Below are 20,974 nucleotides of genomic sequence, written 5' to 3'. Positions count from 1 at the left end.
AAAAAGTGGATAACATCGGTTTTGCGTCACCCAAAACCCGGCCGTCTATTTAAAATTTTACTTTGAAATCTTAACAACAAAATACGGTATGTTTGCAATTCGAAAACGTTTGTTTGCTACACAAACACAGAAATGGGCTCCATTCTCAAGTATACTGTACCTATAAGTATCAGTAACAGAGTACCTATCTAAGCATATCGCTTTCTTACAGAGTGGACTCTCTTAGTACTTAACGTTGGTGTTAATTTCCACTTTTAATCGAACAGTTAAGGTACAACCTAAAAACTTATTTAGTATATCCATTTGAAAAATTATAGATTTGAAGTATGGATTTTAAAAGAACCCTTTTTCTTTCGTCAATATCTTTTGTTATTTTGGCAATAAATTCAGGTAATTAGTGTGAAAATTGTTTTTTTTTTTAATGTCTAAAATAAATATTATAATATTATAAAACTACTGATACTTGTAAATATTATATTAAAATGTATTTTTCAGCTGTTAATGGAATGGAAGGTAAGTTTTAAATTAACATTAAAATTAATTCTTTTTTCTAATTAAAAAAAAAGAAAACTTAATACGAAAATAAATTAATTTCTGAACGCCAGTGTGGTCTTAGATTTTTTCAAAACTCTTCCACCAGTTATTAAACAAATTAAGAACTTTAATTTATATAAAAAAAAAAATTTGTAACTATATTATTTTTAAGAAAAACTACATTTAGAATAAAAATTTTAAAACGATTAAATGTAGCAGTATAATTATTATTTTTATTTTTTGTTTTTGATATAAAAAACAGGTACTATCACTTAGAATATTACTTATATTAAAATTGTTTGTTTTTATTTATTTTTAAACATAATATACTCGAGGCCTATGTATAATATCAAATTAATAATTTTTGTCATTCACACTATAAATGTGAATACTTAACGGCTATAACTTAAGTGACAACTTTCATTTTTAGTTTTAAAAAGCATTTTCGTTACGCAAAAATCTATGAAATTTAAAAAAATCCAAAAACTTCTAAATTAAATTTAGTTTTTAATTTACTCTCCCTGGTTTGATTATATTATCTAATAAATACTATATAATTTTTTTTTAATTGACTTTCCGTTTGCTTTGTCTTAGAACTATTTTTTTTTTTTTTTACTGAAATCTTATTCAAACAACTATTTAATAATATTGAACACTTATATGTTTTTAACCGCTCCCGAATCCGATAAGTAATAAGTTGAATAATAATATCAATTTTATATTCGACACAAATAAATACACTAGCGGTTATAAAACCGCTGTTTTATTTTACATCTTATATTATTAATAATATAATAATAATTACTCTTACATTTGTTAATTATTAAAATTAGAAATATAGTGGGTGTAAAGTTAAGTTCTATCGAGCTTCAATGAGACATTTAGGATGCTGAATATTTAATATAAAATAATTCTAAGGACACCACTGAATTAAAAAATAAAATTGTTAATTCAAGTCTTTTACTTGGTGTTGTAGTAAAACCCTCCCAGGGCAGACTTACGGATTTGCAAGGCAATAGAAATCTCCCTAACTCTCCGGGAGCTCGTCGAACGGTCTTTGTTTATTTTGTTACGTGCTTTCTTCCTTAATTGTAATTTATACTATATTTAAAATCAAAGTGTATGCTAAAATTCTATACATATTGTCATTACTAGTTCATGTTCAATGAACATTATCTTGACATTGCGACAACTCATTTTGTAGCGTTATTAAAACCTACACTTACACCTTCAGTCGAAACAGTGCCCATAGACCATCCTGAATGTCCCAGTGTTGGTAATAAAAGTAGGGGTGTAGTCAGATTATGAGCACTAAAGTAACGGCCAAATTAGCCACAATATGAATATCACTGCTTTGACGAACTGAATTTTTTAGGTTAGGGGTCGGGAAAGGGTTCCCTTTTTACCGTTACACAACAATTGTAGATTTTTGATTATTATTTTTTATACATGTATATAAAAATGTCATGTTTGATACATATTTTTAATTTTATAACTCAGGTAAATCAATATAGTTTAAAACTAAAGTTTAAAATCATTTTTTTTTGTAACAAAATATTGTTGTAGGAAACGTCGCGGAGAGTAATTATAGTACACGTATGTAAACTGCATTTAAGTTATTATATTTACATATATTATATGCCATGTTTGATACATACTTTTAAAAGTAATAAATTATAATAAATAAAGATAATTTTAAACAACAGTTCAAAAACCTACTAATAATACATTTTTTTGTTCCTCGACCAGCTCCTGAAGATATACCAGGTATGAGCGTTTTTTAATTAATACACATAGTTTGTTAAATATTGATATAAACTACAAATTTACAAATACAACGCATAAACTATAAGAGCATTTATACAAATCGAAGTGATGTATGCCAACATAATGGTCAAGTCTGTTTTATGTATCATTCGGAAAATAGCCTAGTGGCAATAGAAATGAAAGACTGGTGTTGCTCATGAAATAAGGAGTAAGGTGAGGTTATGGCAGGGGCGGTTTTCCCGGGGAGGCAAGGGAGGCGGTGCCTCCCTTGAAAATTGAGGAAACTATGTACTTAATATTGTTATTATGATGAGATATTTTGGTTTACATTAAATATTTTCAATTGAAAATATTGGAAAAAATGTATATGAACAATAATTTTTGAAAGCGAAAAAAAAAATTTAAGAATTTGAAATAACGTCTCTCCGTATCAGTGGTGACCGTCTGAAAGCAACGGCCGCCGTCCGCCGGCCGCTGCCTGTTGTTACTCACGTGGAATAAGGGCAGCCGGCGGAGGCGGCTGCCGCTAATGTCTCACGTTATGTTGTTGTGTTCACAACATACACACACACACATGAATAAAATAATACGAATAGCGCATGCGCAATTCTCTGCGAGAGGCGACACAAAAATATTGCCTTTGTGGGCAACTGACCGATGATCGTTCTTATCTTGGGGAAGAAATGGGACATAGACATTCAGCATGTACATCAGCACCGACATTGCCAACAACAAAACGCCATTTCCCATTATCACTAAATTATTTATCAGCAGTCCCAATTTGAATTTTGATATCACTATATTTTTTACTTAATTCTGATACCGGTTTACTATTTGGCGTTTTATTTAGTTTTCTTAAGTTATTAGTTAATATATTATTATACTTATTAGCTTTATTTTTTTTTTCAAAATGAATCCTGTATATGACAGTATAGTGGTTATTAAGCAGCATCCATACAGGAAATCGTTTGCGATTATAATTTCATCTTTTGTAAATTGTATTTACATATGTTTTTATGATTATACATTTATCTTAAGTTCGTACATTTTAATGATAATTATTTAAATAGATGACCGGTAATGCGATTATAACTAATAACTAGGATAATAAGCAAAATTCTTCTCTTACAGATAAAAAGGGAAGTATACCAGTATGAAGAAATTTTAGGTCTGGGGGGTTTTGCGCTTTTTTTTATCAATAAGGGTAGAAAGTTGTTGCCTCCTCAACAATTTAATGCCAGAACCACCACTGGGTTATGGACTAAAGAAAGATCAGACTTAGCCATAATGTAAACATCACCACTTCGATATGCTGAACTTTTTGGGAGAGGTTAAAAGTTGGCCCTTTTTTCACGGTTAGGGTTTTGTTGGGTTAATTATGATACAATAAACGATGGAAGTTTAATATGTTTTTATTTTTTAATTGTTGTAGAAGACGATGGTTACACTACTCGTATGTATACTACATTGTATTGTATAAATTATTTTTTTTACATATATGTATCATATATAGTCATGTTTGATACATACTATGTCATAACTTTTTTTGAACAAAATTTGTAAAAACACTAATAATTTTTTTTGGTACCTCAACCAGCTACTGAAGAGATACAAGGTATGATCGTTTTTTTACCAGTACACATAGTTTGTAAAATATTGATTATTATTACACTATTAATTTACAAATACAATACATAACCTAAAATATTGAGATTGTATACAATGTAACAGTGTGATCAATTTAACTAAGACACGTATTCTCTTTTAAAATAATTGTTGTTTTTTTTTTTTTTTTTTGTAGACATGGGTTTCTTTTAAGTTTTACTTAACAAAATAAGGCAAAATTTAAAATTAAATTTTTTCCAGAGCGCTATACAATTTTAAAACTTAATTGAATTTTCATTTCATTTTTTATATTAAAGAGAACGAAAAGCATAAAATGTTTTCCAAATAAAGACCTTAACACGAATTTACTTTCTAGTGTTTACCGAACAGATTTCAACAATTATTTTTTTTAGTAACATTTTTTTTTGGCCTTTTAGCAAACGGCCGATTGTTTATTTTTGTTTTCAAAAAAACTGTAAAAGCATTTATATTTTTACTTTTTTTAAGTTTTTTCTAAAAAATCTCACTAATTTTCTAATTACAATATTAAAAATCGGCCTTTTAGCATCTATAGAAAAAATAGTAAGCTTCAAATAAGAAAAAGAATCATTGAAATCCATCCAATAGATGCACACACCAAAAAATGACTTCCTAAATTGAACCGCCTGTATACAGATGTAATCATACTTTTCGTAGGAGTTCTACATATTTTTGTTCTATTATATCATGGTTGAATATTTGTAAACGGTTAACCTGTAATGTAAAATATAACAGGACATAATTAACTAATCATTGTAAAATAGCAAAATATTTGTACATAAGATAATTCTGGGTTCTGGGTAGAGACAACATTATGACCGTGAATTATATTAACTAAAATGAAAGAAAACATATCTGTTTCAATAATAATAATAAAGCTTAATAGTGTTTATTTATATAGTTTTAAGAAAAGAAAACCGTTAATAATAAAAACATTTTGTAGGAGCTAATAAAAGACATACCGGTCCTCCTCCTACTCCACATAGGCCAGGTATGACACACCATTTGTACTTATTGATTATCACTGTTAAATTTGTTATTTACTAAATTTACACATATATATGTATAAAATCATGTTTGATACATATTTTTAATTTTAGAACTTAGGTAAACCAATATAGTTTAAAATAAAAGTTTAAACACCACTAATAATATTTTTTTCTTTAGGCCAAACATTAACAACACCCCCCGTCGTTCAAACGGGAGTACCGGAAATAAAACGTGGTATAAGCACTTTTTACCAGTACACATAGTTTTATAGAATATTGATTATTATTACACTATAAATTTACAGCTACAACTAGTGATGGGAATCGGAAAATCCGGATTTTCACAAAAAAACGCTATTTAAGCTACTTAAAAATCATATAAATGTTAAATAATTTTACCATATAAAGCTCTGTATCTAAGTAACATTTTTTTGATAAATATGTGAAAATAAAACAAAACACCAAAGAGATAAACTGCTTTTGAATTTCGGATTTGTTGAAATCCGAAAATCTGGAATCCGAAATCCGAAAGCATTTTATAGACAAAGTTAAGAGTTTTTTTTAAAATTTTTATCAACAAATTTTACTTAGGTACACGTCTTTATATTGTAATAGTATTTAACAATTATATGATTTTCAAATGACTTAAAAAGCGTTTTTTTGACAAATCCGAATTTCGGATTTCCATCACTAGCTACAACGCACAACCTAAATGGTAGAGCGTGTATACAAATTATTCAGAAATGAATGTTATTTATTTGGTTTTACTATGCTGGATGCTTACCTAATGATTGTCCTCGAAGCGCTTGACTGTGACAACATCACATGCAGTTATAATAATTTCTTTGACCCTTATTTGCTACTTCGTCGATACTGATTTATACTATACTTGGCTTGGGCTGTGATATTTTTTATTTTTATCACTTATTAGCAACACGGTAATTTATTTAATTTTTGCAGAAAGTAAAAATGTGATCAATCTTTTAAAAGAGAGAGAAATTAAAACTGAACAAGAATTAAAAAAAAGAATTATTCGTGCAACAGGTATGTGGTAAAGAGTTTTAATAGTGTTAAACCAATATATATTTTATACATATATATATATATATATATATATATATATATATATATATATATATATATATATATATATATATATATATATATATATATATATATATATATATATATAATATATATATATATATATATATATATATATAATAAAATGTTATATCATTAAAAACAATTGATTTATAAAAATAATTTTGTTTCAATAATAATAATAATAATTAATATATGTTCATTAAGATGTCTCATTATCTTATTATCTTGTACCAACCATTAGCTGCATTATGGTTAGAATCTTTTTTATGGGATCTATTTTAACGTCAATTATCCCTCAAATGTTCAACAGGGAACATCAAAACAATATATAAAGGATACAACTAATCTCTTCTTTTAACAATTATCCTTATTGTATAGTATCTTTTTTGGTATTTTTTTTTTTTTAATTTAAAGAGAGAGGAGCTTATATTTTAAATGTTAGGTTTAATATATTACCGTTTAATTGTAAATGACCGGTTGAGATACTTGGGTTTGTTTTATTCAACAGTATAAGACAACATTAAAATTTTTTTTTTTCAGAGAGTGATAGGTTAATGATGGAGTTAGATCTTTGTAATAAAGAAGCGCAATTAAAAAAGGGTAATATAAAAAAGAGAAATAACAATATTCTTATTTATGTATTTAAATATTATATTAATACTGACCTCACATACTTGTCACGGGCGAAGTAGTTTTGATAGGAAAAAATTACTGTGATTTCGGACTAAACAAATGGCAACCAATATAGTATCCTCGTTACTTTACTAAATTAATATTAGTAAAAAATTGCCTATACTTTACTCCTAAGAAATAGGCTGAGTTGCTTCCTCTAAATATGTTGTTAAAATTGATATTGTTTAAAATGATGTTAACTAATTTTAGATGGACACTGACTATCAGTTTGTGTCGTGTCTTTGTAAAAACATAATCGTCATTAAACACTTTTCACTTAGCCGTGGACATAAATTATTATTTTTTCGTTATTTCAGCCAAAGACAAAGCTGAAACAAGTAAGTTATTTGTCATTACATAAAATGGGTATTAATTTTTGTTTTGATAAAGAAACACCAAAGTATTATCTTTCTATACTTAAACTATTTACGTGATAAACATGTATTCAATGGGAGTTAAACGCGAGTTAAGAATGAACTAAATAATAATAAACAAATCTATAGAACTCACGTAGACAAAAAAATGGTTCGTTCGAATAATTTATATAGCAGCGAACGGTCAGTTCAGGAGTCATTCACAGGTATTATTATTAAGTCAAAGAAAATTATATAAAAAAGAGAAAAAAGTTTGGATTAGAAGTCATTTGAGAAGAATATTGGTTTCGAGGCCAAGGTAGTAAAATAACGACCTAATGATTAAATAAAAAGGAAACATTACAAAAAATTCTGAAGGTTGGCACAAGATTGATAGAAAACACCATTGATAAAACAATTTATAATTTAACATTTTCAATAATCTCGAGAAACTAATTAGATTGAACATTATTGTAAAAGATGCAAGTTTGTGTAAGAGAATTTGAAGAATTTATGAGATTTATCAATGCTCTTTGGGGAAATTATTTACATTATTGTGTTCAAAACATGAACATACTGCACATGTTTAACCTAATCTTAGCAATAATTCATATGTAAACTAGTTTTAATGAGACCATAATTTTTTACAATAATTAATATGAGGTATTTATTTTGTTTTAGGCGGTTCCACATCAAACTAGAATAAGTTCTACTAAAAAACGTAAGTAACATTATTAGTTATTATGTCGTATAATTGATAAATTAACATGCATTTCTTATATAATACAATTGTGTTACATTTTTAAATCACAGATTCAAAGTTTATTTCCAATCACAGCTAAAACCACTTCAAACTACAATGCTGAATTACCACATCTCCGTGTTACAATATTATTAAAATTCATAATATTTTGTGTTTTTTTGGACTTTTTTTTTAAATGTAGATTTTTAATTGTCATTATTTAGATTGTGTTCAAAATAATATAATTTTATCGATTATATTATATGTACAATACCGTGTAATAATAAAATCCATATTTCCGAATATTTAAAGTTGTTATTTATTATGTAGCATACTTCAACTATTTATTTATTAATCTAGATTCACCCATTAATGTTCTTTCTTTCTTATACAATTTCGGATTTATATAGACTATGAAAAAAAATGTATTTTATATAACAATATAACCTTTGGCTTTGTAGACCATATTATTATTTCTGGCTGAATATAACATTGTAAGTTATGTTCACCCAAGTTCGTAGTGTAATGGGTGTATGTGTTTTTTTTTATTTAAAAAAATATGAGTTTTTGTTGTCTAGTTTATATAAATATAAACTACACAAAGAAATGACACAAAATATTCTTTTATTTATATTAGACGAATCAAATTAATTTATTTAAGGTTGTGGTCACCAATCATCAGTGTAGAGTAATTGAAATTGGAAGCTATTGTAGATGTAGTATCAAAATTAAATAATAAAAATGGCAGTTGTCATCTGCTTTTAAATCATAAAATTAATATGCTTTTCGATTTTTCTACAAAATTTATTATGTTTTCGCTTTTTAAATTGTATAATAATAAATCAGTATATAAATTGTTTTCAAAAAATGGTATTATAGTAGGTTAAAAAATCGTATCAATGATCAAGACTGAACGGTTTACTCTGGCGATTTAAGAATATATATATATATATATATATATATATAGCATCGTATAATACAAATAAAAATCACATACATTTTTTAAACCTGCTTGTGATATTAACGTTGTCTTCTATTTATCTTGTGTCAATCTTTGGCTGTCAACTGTGCGGATGTGTTCTAAGCTACCCTAATTTTTTTCATCTATACTATTACTCTAATACTATTGTGATAAGTTTTTTTCCACATACCTTGTTAGTTGTTTCTGGTCTATCGACAATCTTGGAGTAGTAGTTTTTGTAGATTAAGTTAATTTTTCTAGAGAAATACAGTCATGCTTACTATAAATCAGTCGTCTATTTTAAGGTACTGAATATGATGATACAAATTATGTATCTTTAGATGAAGTCATACTCAGCATATGTATGTGTACAGGGTGATTTTTTTATCATGAACCACTCAATATCTCATAGAATTTTAATAAGAAATTAAAATTGTTTTTTTTCATATTGTTGTTATACAATGTGATTTCAATTTTTCACAATTTGTTTTGTTTTTACTCCCCTCCCAACTTAGTTTTTTTGATAGCAACTTTTGGCTACTATCTATAACTCATCTACAAACAAAGTTATTCACGCTTTGATCCCACACCAGGTTACTGGTCTTAAGGATCGATCATTACCCCGCTCCGGGAGGACTCCGCAGATAAGCTATCCTTATAGACACTACTATAATTACTTAAGTGTCATAAATTATCCAACAGTATCCAGTGTGCTCGGAGTTGCCCTTATGGCTTCCCGTAGAAACACAACACAATGACTCCTATTGAACTATTAGTGAACACCAGACTTCAAGTTATTCTAACTATCCATTAGTATCGAGTACGCCCAACGTAAACGATGAGTTTCCAAGGGCTGCGTTTTATAATTTACATATTGCATCTTATAATCGGCTGCAAGTATTTTTGTGTGCATACAGTCTTATGAGACATTTTATAGTTATGAATTTTGTTGCATTTAATAATTGTGTGCAGATATGTTTTTAAGTGCAAGTTATGTTTGTAAAAGTACCCAAATTTCTTAAAAATCTACATTTTATCGTTCTTTTAAGTACAAAATCTACTGTTATACGCGTTTTAATTATTTTTTAATCAATAAAGTTGAAATTGATATTATTGTATATGGGTTTTTTTTTTTTTTTTATAGTTAAACTATTTATTGTCATAGAACATATTGCACATAGGTACTTATATACTGTTTAAAATTTCAATACATTTTTAATAAAATTATACAGAATATAGGGGTCGTTTACCAATGAAATAATATTTTATCTTATATTAAAATCTATAAATATATATAAATAAATGTATGTGTGTGTGGAAAAATAACCGATCACATACAATATTTAGTAAGTATTATTCAGACAATGTAGAAACAGCTTTATGAAAGTATGACGCACAAGACAATGGTATTTGTAGTGAAGCCAAACGATACACGTTTAAAAAAATCATTATAAAACCACTACCTTAATAACCAAAAAAAAAACTGTATAGTCTATACTCGTATATATCTTTTAAATTAAAAAATTGCATTTTCGTGTAGTTTTATACGGATTTAAAAAAATATTTCAGCCCAGGACAATGAATTGTCCTTTTCCTGTGACATTGCTTTTATTGAAATTATAATTTTCAGCACATTATTGTCATGACAGTGCTTTTATCGGCATCTGTATTCCTACCGTGTACAGATTCGTACTTGTTACAATACTTTTAAAAACATAAATAAACACCTCGAAATGCCTTATATAGTCATTTTTTTTTTTTTTAAGAAAAACCATTAAGACGGAATACTTAAACATTGACTATAGAGTATAGTAGATATAACTGGCGGTGAAGCCTTATAAAAATAGCCGCTGCGTTTTTGTGTGATAGGTATCTTCCCCGTGTTAATCGTTATTAGTGTTAGGGGCCTGGTTGTAATTGTCGTCAGACAAAAAAAATATTGTACTACGTTTAGATTTTTTATTAAAAATGTTTACCCACAATAATAAAGTCGTCGGTTTCAAACGAGTTGTTGTACGTTATAATATTACATATAGATGCAACCAGTGTAAATACTGTGGTTTTTTTCAACTCGGCTGTACAGTGTAAACATAAAAAGTATACATCGGGGTACCTAGCTAAGCATATCGCTTTATAATAGTATTCGACTCTCTTTATACTTTGCACGGTGGTATTCACTTTCAATCTAAAAACTAAGGTCTGGCTTTAAAGCTCATTTAGTTTCATTAAGTATATCCATTTGAATAATTATAGATTTGAAGTATGGATTTCAAAAGAACCCTTTTTCTTTCGACAATAGCTTTTGTTATTTTGGCAATAAATTCAGGTAATTAGTATGAAAACTGTTTTTTTTTTAATGTCTAAAATAAATATTATAATATTACAAAACTACTAATACTTGTCAATATTATATTAAAATGTATTTTTCAGCTGTTAATGGAATGGAAGGTAAATTAATTATTTTTTCTAATTAAAAAAAAAAGAAATCTTAATACGAAAATAAATTAATTTCTGAACGCCAGTGTGGTCTTAGATTTTTTTTAAACTCTTAGAGTTATTTTTTCCACCAGTTGTTAAAAAAATTCAGAACTTTAATTTATATATATATTTAAAAAAACAAAAAAATTGTAACTATATTATTTTTAAGCAAATCTAAATTTAGAATAAAAATTTGAAAACGATAAATGTAGCGGTATAACTATTATTATTTTTTTTTTGTTTTTAATATAAAAAACAGGTACTATCAATTAGAATATTACTTATATTAAAATTGTTGGTTTTTATTTATTTTAAAACATAATATACTCGAGGCCTATACAGGGTGATTCATTAAGAATAAGACACTAATTTTCTCGGAATATAAATTAATATTTTGAACAATATTTTTTTCCAAGATTTTTTCGTACACATAGTACTATATTTTTCAATATTTTAACAATTTTTATCACCAATCATCGAAGTCCAAAAAGGGGGATTTTAGTTTTTTTTAATGGCACCATATGTTTTCAATTACATACATTTGTAGACAAAACATAAAAAAATATTTTAGCGTTTGAATTTTCATTTATTTGCTCATTAGCTATGACTTTGTTAAGATACTACATTTTCTCTTAAAAACTATCATGTTTCTTCGGTTTTCCAAAACCGGTAGCACATAAAGTTCATATTTATGTTCGCATTGTCAATTTGGCGATTTACACAGGTTGGTTTTACAAACCCACTTTATCAAATTGTTTTTATGCGTGTAATAATACTACTAGCCTTTGTAGTAACGATTGAAAATAGTAAGAAATACGGTCAAAAAATCAAATCTTTATAAATCTGCTAATGATTTTTTTTTTTGTAACAAAATATGTTGTAGGAAACGTCGCGGAGAGTAGTTATAGTACACGTATGTAAACTGCATTTAAATTATTATATTTATATATATATATATATATATATTTCCATTTATTATAAGCCATGTTTGATACATACTTTTAATTTTAATAAATTATAATAAATAAAGATAATTTTAAACGACAGTTAAACAACTTACTAATAATACATCTGTTTGTTCCTCGACCAGCTCCTGAAGATAAACCAGGTATGAGCGTTTTTTAATTAGTACAAATAGTTTGTAAAATATGAGTGATGTATGTCTACAAAATGGTCAAGTCAGTCTTATGTATCATTCGGAAAACGGCCTAGTGGCAATAGAAATAAAACACTGGTGTTGCTCATGAAAGAAGGAGTAAGGTGAGGTTATCGACTAAAGAAAAATCAGACTTAGCCACAATGTAAACATCACCACTTCGATACCTTTTGGGAGAGGTCAAAAGTTGGCCCTTTTTTAACGGTTAGGGTTTTGGTGGGTTAATTATGATACAATAAACGATGGAAGTTTAATATGTTTTTATTTTTTAATTGTTGTAGAAGACGATGGTTACACTACTCGTATGTATATTACATTGTATTGAATAAATTATTTGTTTTACATATTTGTATCATATATAGTCATGTTTGATACATACTATTAAGTGTCATAACTTTTTTTAAACAAAATTTTTAAAACCACTAGTAATTTTTTTTTTTGTGTACCTCGACCAGCTACTGAAGAGATACAAGGTATGATCGTTTTTTACCAGTACACATAGTTTGTAAAATATTGATTATTATTGCACTATTCATTTACAAGTAAAACACATAGCAACTTTTTTTTTGTTTTAAAACAAATATTTTTGGAAACATATTTTCTAAAAGTGATACATATAGCGTTATAAATTTAACGTAAGACGCATTTTTTTTTTTATAATAATGTAATTTTGTAGTTTTTTTTTGAGACACGTGGATTAATTATTAAACAGTTTAAGACAACATTAAATTTGTATCTTTTTAATTTTTTTCAGAGTACTATAACATTTTATCTTTAATTTTTATATTACGAATAAACTTATTGCTAAAACAAAACATTTGTGTTATTATGTATCTTTAATTGTAATAACTTGTAATAATAATAATAATAATAATAATACATTAAAATAGTTTTAGGAAAAGTTTAGAAACTGTTGATAATATACATATATGTTTTTGTAGCACCTAAGCCACCTCCAATTACATCAAAGCCTAAAGCAGGTATGGGCGGTTTTTATCAGTACACATATTTTGTAGAATATTAATTATAATTACACTATTCATTTTCAAATTCAAAGCATAACCCAACAAGAATAGCATTTATCCAAATTTTTTTAGAACTGAACAATAATAACGCCATGACAAATTTTAGAACAATCTTAACACATGTATTATTGAAATACATTATATTTCTTACAATTTCTTCCACTCCTACTTTCCTGAACAATACTGTTCTTTTATTTTTATTGCTCAGTACTTGGCCGGTTTCTGAATAAGACATAAAACATCAGTGTCAGGCGTACTCAAATAGGAGTTACATAATGGAAATAGGAAAACTTAGAAAAATAGAACACATTTCTAGACTCCCTCCCAAAAAAGCCAGCCTATCAAAGAAGTGATTGTGGCCAAGTCTGTTTTATGCCTCATTTGTAAGCCAGCCAAGTGTTAGATACTGGATACATATTTTTATTTTAATAACTTATAATATGTAAATATATATAGTTTAAAACAAAAGTTTTGAAACCACCTAAAAAAAAATGTAATATTTTTTTTTTAGCTCCAATATCAACACCTAAACCAAAAACAACGAAAGGTATGATCGCTTTAAGCTTTTTACCAGTTTTTAGAATATTGATTATTATTACACTAGTATTTCCAAATACAACGCATAACCTAGAAGGTAACCATATAAACAACATTTTTCGAAATTAACAAATTTCTTTTGGTTGAAATGTGATGGTTTATACTTACTATTTCTAAAGTCGCATCGAAGCGATCGATTGTGACAAAATCACATTCAGATTCAATCATTTCTTTGACCCAACGTTGCTTACTTCTTCTATACTGATTTATACCGTACTTGGTTTGGACTGTGCTTGGTTTTGACTGAGCTGGTTTTTATTCTTATTGCTTATGAGTAACACGGTAATTTATTAATTTTTCTCAGGCAATAATATAACCAGTCTTTTAGAAGAGAGAAAAATTACTACATCAGAAACTACGACAAAAAAAATCATCCAAGCAGCAGGTAGGTGTCGAAAAGTTGTGTTTTAACGCCAATTATCTTACAAGGTGTTGAATAGGTACAATTCACAACAATATAGACCAAGGATACTACTAATATATGTTTTTAACAAACATCCTTATTGTATATTATCTTTTTAGTTGTTTATTTCAGTTTTAAAGGAAGAGGAGTTTATATTTTAATTTTTTTGTCCAATGTAGTAACTTTTAATTATAAATGGCAGGTTGTATAAAAATTAGCAATAATATTTTTTGGGGTACTTCGGTTTGTTTTATCCAACAATGTAAAGCAACATATCAATTGTTGTTTTTTTATTTTTTCCAGTGCGTAATCCATGGATGCCGTAACAGCACAGGTTCATATGTGTCCTCCAGCTTTATCTAAGCAAGGTAAGAGCGCTTTTTACTGTTCAAATATTTAGTAGAATATTGTTTATTATTACACTATTAATTTTCAAATACAACGCATAACTCAACAGGAATATAATTTATCCGAATATTTCAATGTTTAACATAATTATTTTTTATTTATACTTGTAACAAATATAATTGGAATCGCATTATCTAAAAATCGTACTCATAACCGGTTTGATGGGAGAAAATGACTGTGATGTCTGGCCAAACAAATGGCAATCAATGGAGTGTCCTCGTTACTGTACTAAATTGAGGTTTAGTAAAAAAATGCCTATACTTTACGCTTTGTAAATGGGCTGTGTTTCGTTTTAATGTATTATTAAAATTGATATTGTTTAATTTTATGTTAACTTATTTTAGACCGACACTTACTACCAGTTTGTGTCGTGTATTTGTAAAAACATAATCGTCATAAAACCCTTTTCACACAGCCGTGGACATTTATCTATCCTCATATAAACGAATACTGTTTTCTGATCAGTCAGTAAACATAGGTATATAAACAAGTAAATATCCAATGATCCAATGATCACCCCACAACCCCCTTTTGTAAACGCCCCTGATATTTTCACTCATATTGGTTTGCATAAAAGTATCAAAAGTAATTTTTTTTTTTACATTTTTCAGCCAAAAACCCCCAAAAACCTGAAACAAGTGAGTTATTTGTCATTACATCAAACGGGTATTAATTTTTGTTTTGATAAATAAACACCGAAGTCTTATATTATACTATAATACATTTTTTAAGAAGTTTTAAGAAAGTCTAAAAACCATCAATAATAATAATAATTGTTTGTAGCAATTTAGAAACCTACAAACATAAATGGATTCACATTATCTAAAAATCGTATTTTTAATCACTCTTTTGGTAACAATTCTGAGTTTGTAGTTCTATAGTAAAACGGTGGAATATTTGTAATGAACATTATTGTAAGAGATGCAAGTGTATGTGAAAGAATTAAAACAATTACTGAGATTTATCAATGCTCTTCAATGAATTATTTACATTATTCTATTCAAAACATGAACGTACTGCACACGTTTAACCTAATCTTAGCGACAATTTATATGTGAACTAGGTTTAATTATACCATAATTGTTTACAATAACTCCTCAAATGAGGAATTTTTTTTATTTTTTGGCTGTTTCATACTAGTTACTAGAATAAGTTATATTACAAATTTACTTTTTTAGGATTTTGATTTATGTTTGTAGAAAACGTAAATAACATTATTAGTAATTATAACACATAATTGATAAGTTAACATATATTTATTATATAAAACTATTCTATTGAATTTTTAAATCACAGATTCAAAGTTGAGTTCAATCACAGCTAAAACCACTTCAAATCATAATGCTGAATCACCATAGCTCCGTGTTATATTTTTAAAATTCATATTATTATGTGTATTTTTTTTTTTTAATGTATATGTTTCTTTTCCATTATGTTTACATGTTCAGATTTTCCCAACAACTTATTTTCCACAACAATATGTCTTATAAATTATATTATATGTCCAATATCGTTTTATTACCAATAAAAAATCCATATTTACCGTATATTTTAAGTTGTTATTTATTATCATGTATATTTCTATTATTTGTTTCTACATTTAGGTTCACCCCTTGTTTTTTTTTAAATTTTGAATTTTTAGAACCGTCATTATAAAAAATGTTATGTAAGAAAATTATCTGTTGGCTCTAGAAGGCTACTGAAATTTAAAAAAAAAACCGTAGATATTTTATAACAATTATAAGGAGAAATGTAATGTGTTTGTAAAGTCTTAGCAAACAAACGAAAAAATTACAAGATATACCCAAAAAAACCCTTGTATGTCATAAAAAAAATAATAGTAAAAATATAAAAATTGTACAAGTAAAATGCAATAACAGTTCTTTTAAAATCTTGAGAAGTCATCAGCCAAAATGTTTTTTTGAAAATATTTTAATTATCCAGTTGATTACAATTTATACACACATGGATATATATTTCACGTATTCGCTCTCACATAGCACCCTAGATATTGAATACGGTAAAATTATAATTTTCCCCTTTTTCTATTTAAAAAAATAAGAACTTCATATATGTTTTCTTGTCGGCTTTTTTTTTTTTGTATTATTAACCTAACATTCACAAATTATATTTTAATTCTGGTATTTGTTTACTTTTCCAAGTGCAAATATTCAAGGTAAAATTTAAGTTTTCTGAAAAAAACCGACAAGAGAACCCAGTTAAAACTCTTGTCTTTTTTCAGATTTTTTTTCTATAACTTACACACTTTTCCATAAACGCGGTTTAAAAATTATTTATAAAACATATTTGATTACAACCGTTTATTGCGTACGACGAATTTATTAATTTTAAAATACATATTTTCTTAACATCTATTATATCAGACGCACAAAACTTTTTTTATGTTTATTACTGTTTACTTAAACTATTTTAGACTACGTGTACACGAATAAGGTTGTAAGATAAAATGCCACGTTGACACATTTCGTCGATAGGCATTGATAATTATTGTTTTAATCGAAAAATATCCCTATAAAATATTATAAACCGGTAGTTCGGGGAGTACCGATTGAGATTTCGTTGCCCACGCCATACGCGAAGCCCAGGTCGAAGAACCATTTGCCCAAGAACTCGTTGAGGTAAGTATCGATTTCCTCTTTGACATACTCCAACATGGTGGTGTCCTCCGGTATCTGGCCGGTTCTTTTTTTGTGCTCGAAATCTTCTACCAATGTGGGTGCAGTCCATTTTCTGTTTTCTGATAGTTCGTTGCACTGGTGTTGGGCGAAAGGTTGTACGTGGTCGTCGTATACTTGCGAGATGTATTCGCCGATGGTTTTTATTTCCAGCTCGACCGTTTCAGCGGTACTCTGGCCACGTTCTGAAAATTTCGCCAAGCAAGTCGGCCTTATAGTCCTAGTGTACTCGGCTAAACTTCCCATGGCGGTCATTACACCGGGCTTGGGCGTGGAGGAATCCGGCTGCGGCACCAGCGAGTATATGTACCCCAACGCGTCCTTCATGCACATGAAAATAGGCGCCACCATGTGCATTTTGGTCAACAGCGAGTCCACGCAATAGTAATACCTTTGGAACGACTCGACCGACGTGCGTTCTTCGCTTTGGCAAACACCTAGTAAATGATTCACCAGACACTTGTAATTGAATATTATCTCACCGTACTTGCACATGAGTGCGGTCCAGATTTGGTTATGTTTTTCCCGCACGTTTAATTCGTCCACTACCTCCCGGCCGGACCCTACGGCTCTGAGTATTGCCGCAATGGGATCCGCGTCTTCTTCTTCTTCTTTTTCTTCTTCTTCTTCTTTTTCGGGTGTCTTTATTAAGTGCTCCATGTACCTCCATCCCCGATGACGCATCATCATGTTTAGTGTGTTAGCCACTTCCGTTCTTTGCGCTCCGTCCATCATGCCCGACACAATGCTTGTACAGCAACAAAGTACAGCCGCCCAAACCAGTGTGGAAACCAACTTTTGCCAATGCATTATGGAAAAAATACGTCCAAAAAGTATAAACTAAAACACAGCAGTAGTACTATTCGATTGAAAAATCCAACTAAAGAATACGGTGCTCGAAAATGTTGTATTAAAATTTGTATTGATTTTATTACCTTTTCTCGGTACACGCGCCAACACTATTTGCCAATAATATTCGCGACACGCTCTTGATTTATGTTCAATGTTTTTTTTAAATTTATTGGCGTGGGATCATACGCCTATAAGAATTATTGCACGTACAAATTGAAAAAATTGTAAATTTATTGGGCGTTTTTCTCGATTTTTAATTTCTAGGTTTATCAATTTGTTGTGTACACAAGTGTCCCACGGTCTAGAACGTTTGAAAATGTAACGACATAAGTTAAATGTATAAGAAAGAAAATTGCCATTCCTACGAATAATAAACGAACACGTATGCGCTACATATAAACAGGGTGATTCATTAAGGATAAGACACTCATTTTCTCGGAATATATTTATATTTTGAACAATATTTTTTTCCAAGATTTTTTGGTACACATTGTAGTATATTTTTCAATATTTTGAAAATTTATATCACCAATCCTTGCAGGCCAAAAAGGGGGATTTTAGTTTTTTTATTGGCAACATATGTTTTTAATTACATACATTTGTAGACGAAAAATAAAAAAATATTTTAGCGTTTGACTTTTTATTTATTTGTTCATTTGTTATGACTTTATAAAGATTTGATTTTTTTACTGTATTTCTTAATATTTTCAATCGTTACTACAAAGACGAGTAGTTTTATTACACGCACAAAAATAATTTGACAAAGTGGGTTTGTAAAACCAACCTGTGTACCTTTGTTGGAATAGGTGGTAATCTGTAGATAAGAATCGTTTGTCTACCATTTTTTCAAAGTCTTTTATACCAGTGACTTTTTTTTGTTGGAGTGTTATCGCCAAATGGACAATGCGAACATAAATATGAACTTCATGTGCTACCGATTTTGGAAAACCGAAGAAACATTATAATTATTAAGAGAAAATGTAGTATCTTAACAAAGTCATAGCTAATGAACAAATAAATACATATAATTTAAAACGTTTTTATTTTAAATTACCACGAAATAGACTTTTTACTTAAAATTTTGTAGATGTATGATGATGTAATTACTATTCTTTGATAGTCAATTTTAGTCAATAGTGTGGCTAAATTTAAACCAACAGTCATCACTCATTCGCCTGTTATAAATAAAAGCTACAGTCAACTAAATTAAGAATCATGTACATCAACATTTTGAGAACTAAATATAACTATCAATAGTTTAGCATTAAGACTCTTACGACATTGTTATTTTATTTGACGGTTTGCATTTGATACGAAACTTAACAACAATGATTTTCTGATATATTATATAATATTATATTCGATTTTTCTACTTATTCTGTTCGAAAAGTGTCTGATGTGTTAGGCAATTATTATTTTCGACGCTAACAAAATTGCTTAATGCAAACGAATTGTGTGTTTCGTTTAACAAGTTTTTTTTAGAAACATATTTTATCTTTTTTTATATATTTTACGAACACACACTCATTTGCGTCACACTTTAATAAAACAAATTGTCTACACAGTCTGAATAACACTTGCTAAATAATGTATATCATATGCATTACAATTTGTGTCCACTAATAAAGAATAACACATTTGATCTAGCTTTTGATCTTTTGTTCTAGCTGTCATTATCTTGGAAACATCTATGTGTAATTTTTATTTTTTTTTTACAATAGTTCATTCTCAGGATGATTATCCGAAGTTAATCAAATACCACAATTATGGTTTTATGATGTCTAATTAAATGACATATTGTGTTGAAATAAATTGATCACGTGCAGATTTGTGCATCATTCGAATAAAACGTTACATAAAATATAATCATTGTAGTGTTTTTTTTTTTTAAACATTTTTATTAATGTTATAGTACATTACTGGACAATATTAAAATTTGCACCTTGTTTATTATTTGCTAGAGCTTTATCAACTTTTAGAACATAAATGGTAACATATATATAGTATATTGAATTTTTAAATTAAGAATAACTTACCAATAAATTGATTGGTCGAACACCAGTCTTCGAATAATTATTTTTCAAGTTGTTTAGGTTTAAAATTTAAGACGGCATGTGGAGTGCAGCTGAGAAACGCGCGCAGATAAAAATAACTCTACACATCATCCTTCCTCCTGTCCTAAATTTAAAACTTTAAAACTATTCATTCAAAACTAGTTATTGACCAGTCAACATGTTCAGCAAATCATTCTTACTTTTATATTTTAATAAAATATATACGTTACCGTTTGAGTTTCGAAAGTTTCACAAGTCCTAGAAAATACTAAAAAAGATAAAAATTTGAGTGTTGTCTAATATTGTAAAAAAAAAATGTTTTCAAAAAGAAAAACTAAAAAATTGTAATTATTTTAAGAGTAAACTAGTGTAAGGCGTTAAAGGAATCACCTGGTATTTCATATAAATATATATATATATATATATATATATATATATATAAATATAAAAAAAAAAATGGTTATAAACAAATGATACCTGATTGAGTGAATGATACTTGATCACAATTTTTTTTTAATATTACAAATAAAAAACAT

General features: G+C 28.0%; 2 protein-coding genes across 5 annotated transcripts; both read left to right on the top strand.

Moving 5' to 3' along the window:
• The first annotated feature begins 218 nt into the window (after positions 1 to 218).
• On the top strand, positions 219 to 7,990 carry LOC126845558 (uncharacterized). Its single transcript, XM_050584260.1, has 13 exons — positions 219 to 390; positions 496 to 513; positions 2,101 to 2,130; positions 2,284 to 2,301; positions 3,734 to 3,754; positions 3,899 to 3,916; positions 4,889 to 4,936; positions 5,113 to 5,169; positions 5,895 to 5,978; positions 6,582 to 6,641; positions 7,031 to 7,051; positions 7,748 to 7,787; positions 7,880 to 7,990. Exons 1-12 carry the CDS (start codon positions 327 to 329, stop codon positions 7,765 to 7,767), a joined length of 459 nt encoding a protein of 152 aa, XP_050440217.1. The 5' UTR covers positions 219 to 326; the 3' UTR covers positions 7,768 to 7,787; positions 7,880 to 7,990.
• Positions 7,991 to 10,892: 2,902 nt separating this feature from the next.
• Positions 10,893 to 16,383, top strand: LOC126845559 (uncharacterized). Of its 4 annotated transcripts, XM_050584262.1 has the most exons (13): positions 10,893 to 10,966; positions 11,023 to 11,095; positions 11,200 to 11,217; positions 12,131 to 12,160; positions 12,338 to 12,355; positions 12,685 to 12,705; positions 12,859 to 12,876; positions 13,345 to 13,383; positions 13,940 to 13,975; positions 14,330 to 14,410; positions 14,732 to 14,796; positions 15,448 to 15,474; positions 16,133 to 16,383. In XM_050584262.1, the coding sequence occupies exons 2-11, from the start codon at positions 11,032 to 11,034 to the stop codon at positions 14,752 to 14,754; spliced, it is 348 nt and encodes a 115-aa protein (XP_050440219.1). In that variant the 5' UTR covers positions 10,893 to 10,966; positions 11,023 to 11,031; the 3' UTR covers positions 14,755 to 14,796; positions 15,448 to 15,474; positions 16,133 to 16,383. The 4 variants fall into 4 exon arrangements, with proteins under 4 accessions (XP_050440219.1, XP_050440221.1, XP_050440220.1 ...); XM_050584264.1 differs by lacking the exon at positions 11,200 to 11,217 and having other exon boundaries at positions 10,897 to 10,966; XM_050584263.1 differs by lacking the exon at positions 12,859 to 12,876 and having other exon boundaries at positions 10,905 to 11,095.
• Positions 16,384 to 20,974: the final 4,591 nt, after the last annotated feature.

This window comes from Adelges cooleyi, unplaced genomic scaffold (genome assembly GCF_023614345.1).
Source record: "Adelges cooleyi isolate 19-005CV unplaced genomic scaffold, UGA_ACOO_1.1 ACOO_flye_CR_arks_rails_tigmint_CR_PRNA_8, whole genome shotgun sequence".
Classification (NCBI taxonomy): Eukaryota; Metazoa; Arthropoda; class Insecta; order Hemiptera; family Adelgidae; genus Adelges; species Adelges cooleyi.
Note: the sequence above shows the minus strand (reverse complement) of the source record. Positions and strands in the feature narration are given on the sequence as shown.

Excerpts from the sequence above, each read along its gene's own strand:
- LOC126845559 (XM_050584262.1), top strand. The coding sequence starts at position 11,032 with ATGGATTTCAAAAGAACCCTTTTTCTTTCGACAATAGCTTTTGTTATT. Across the intron at positions 13,976-14,329 it reads TAAACCAAAAACAACGAAAG|GCAATAATATAACCAGTCTT; the intron begins GTATGATCGCTT and ends AATTTTTCTCAG. Across the intron at positions 14,411-14,731 it reads AAAAATCATCCAAGCAGCAG|TGCGTAATCCATGGATGCCG; the intron begins GTAGGTGTCGAA and ends TATTTTTTCCAG.
- LOC126845558 (XM_050584260.1), top strand. The coding sequence starts at position 327 with ATGGATTTTAAAAGAACCCTTTTTCTTTCGTCAATATCTTTTGTTATT. Across the intron at positions 5,170-5,894 it reads AGTACCGGAAATAAAACGTG|AAAGTAAAAATGTGATCAAT; the intron begins GTATAAGCACTT and ends TAATTTTTGCAG. Across the intron at positions 5,979-6,581 it reads AAGAATTATTCGTGCAACAG|AGAGTGATAGGTTAATGATG; the intron begins GTATGTGGTAAA and ends TTTTTTTTTCAG.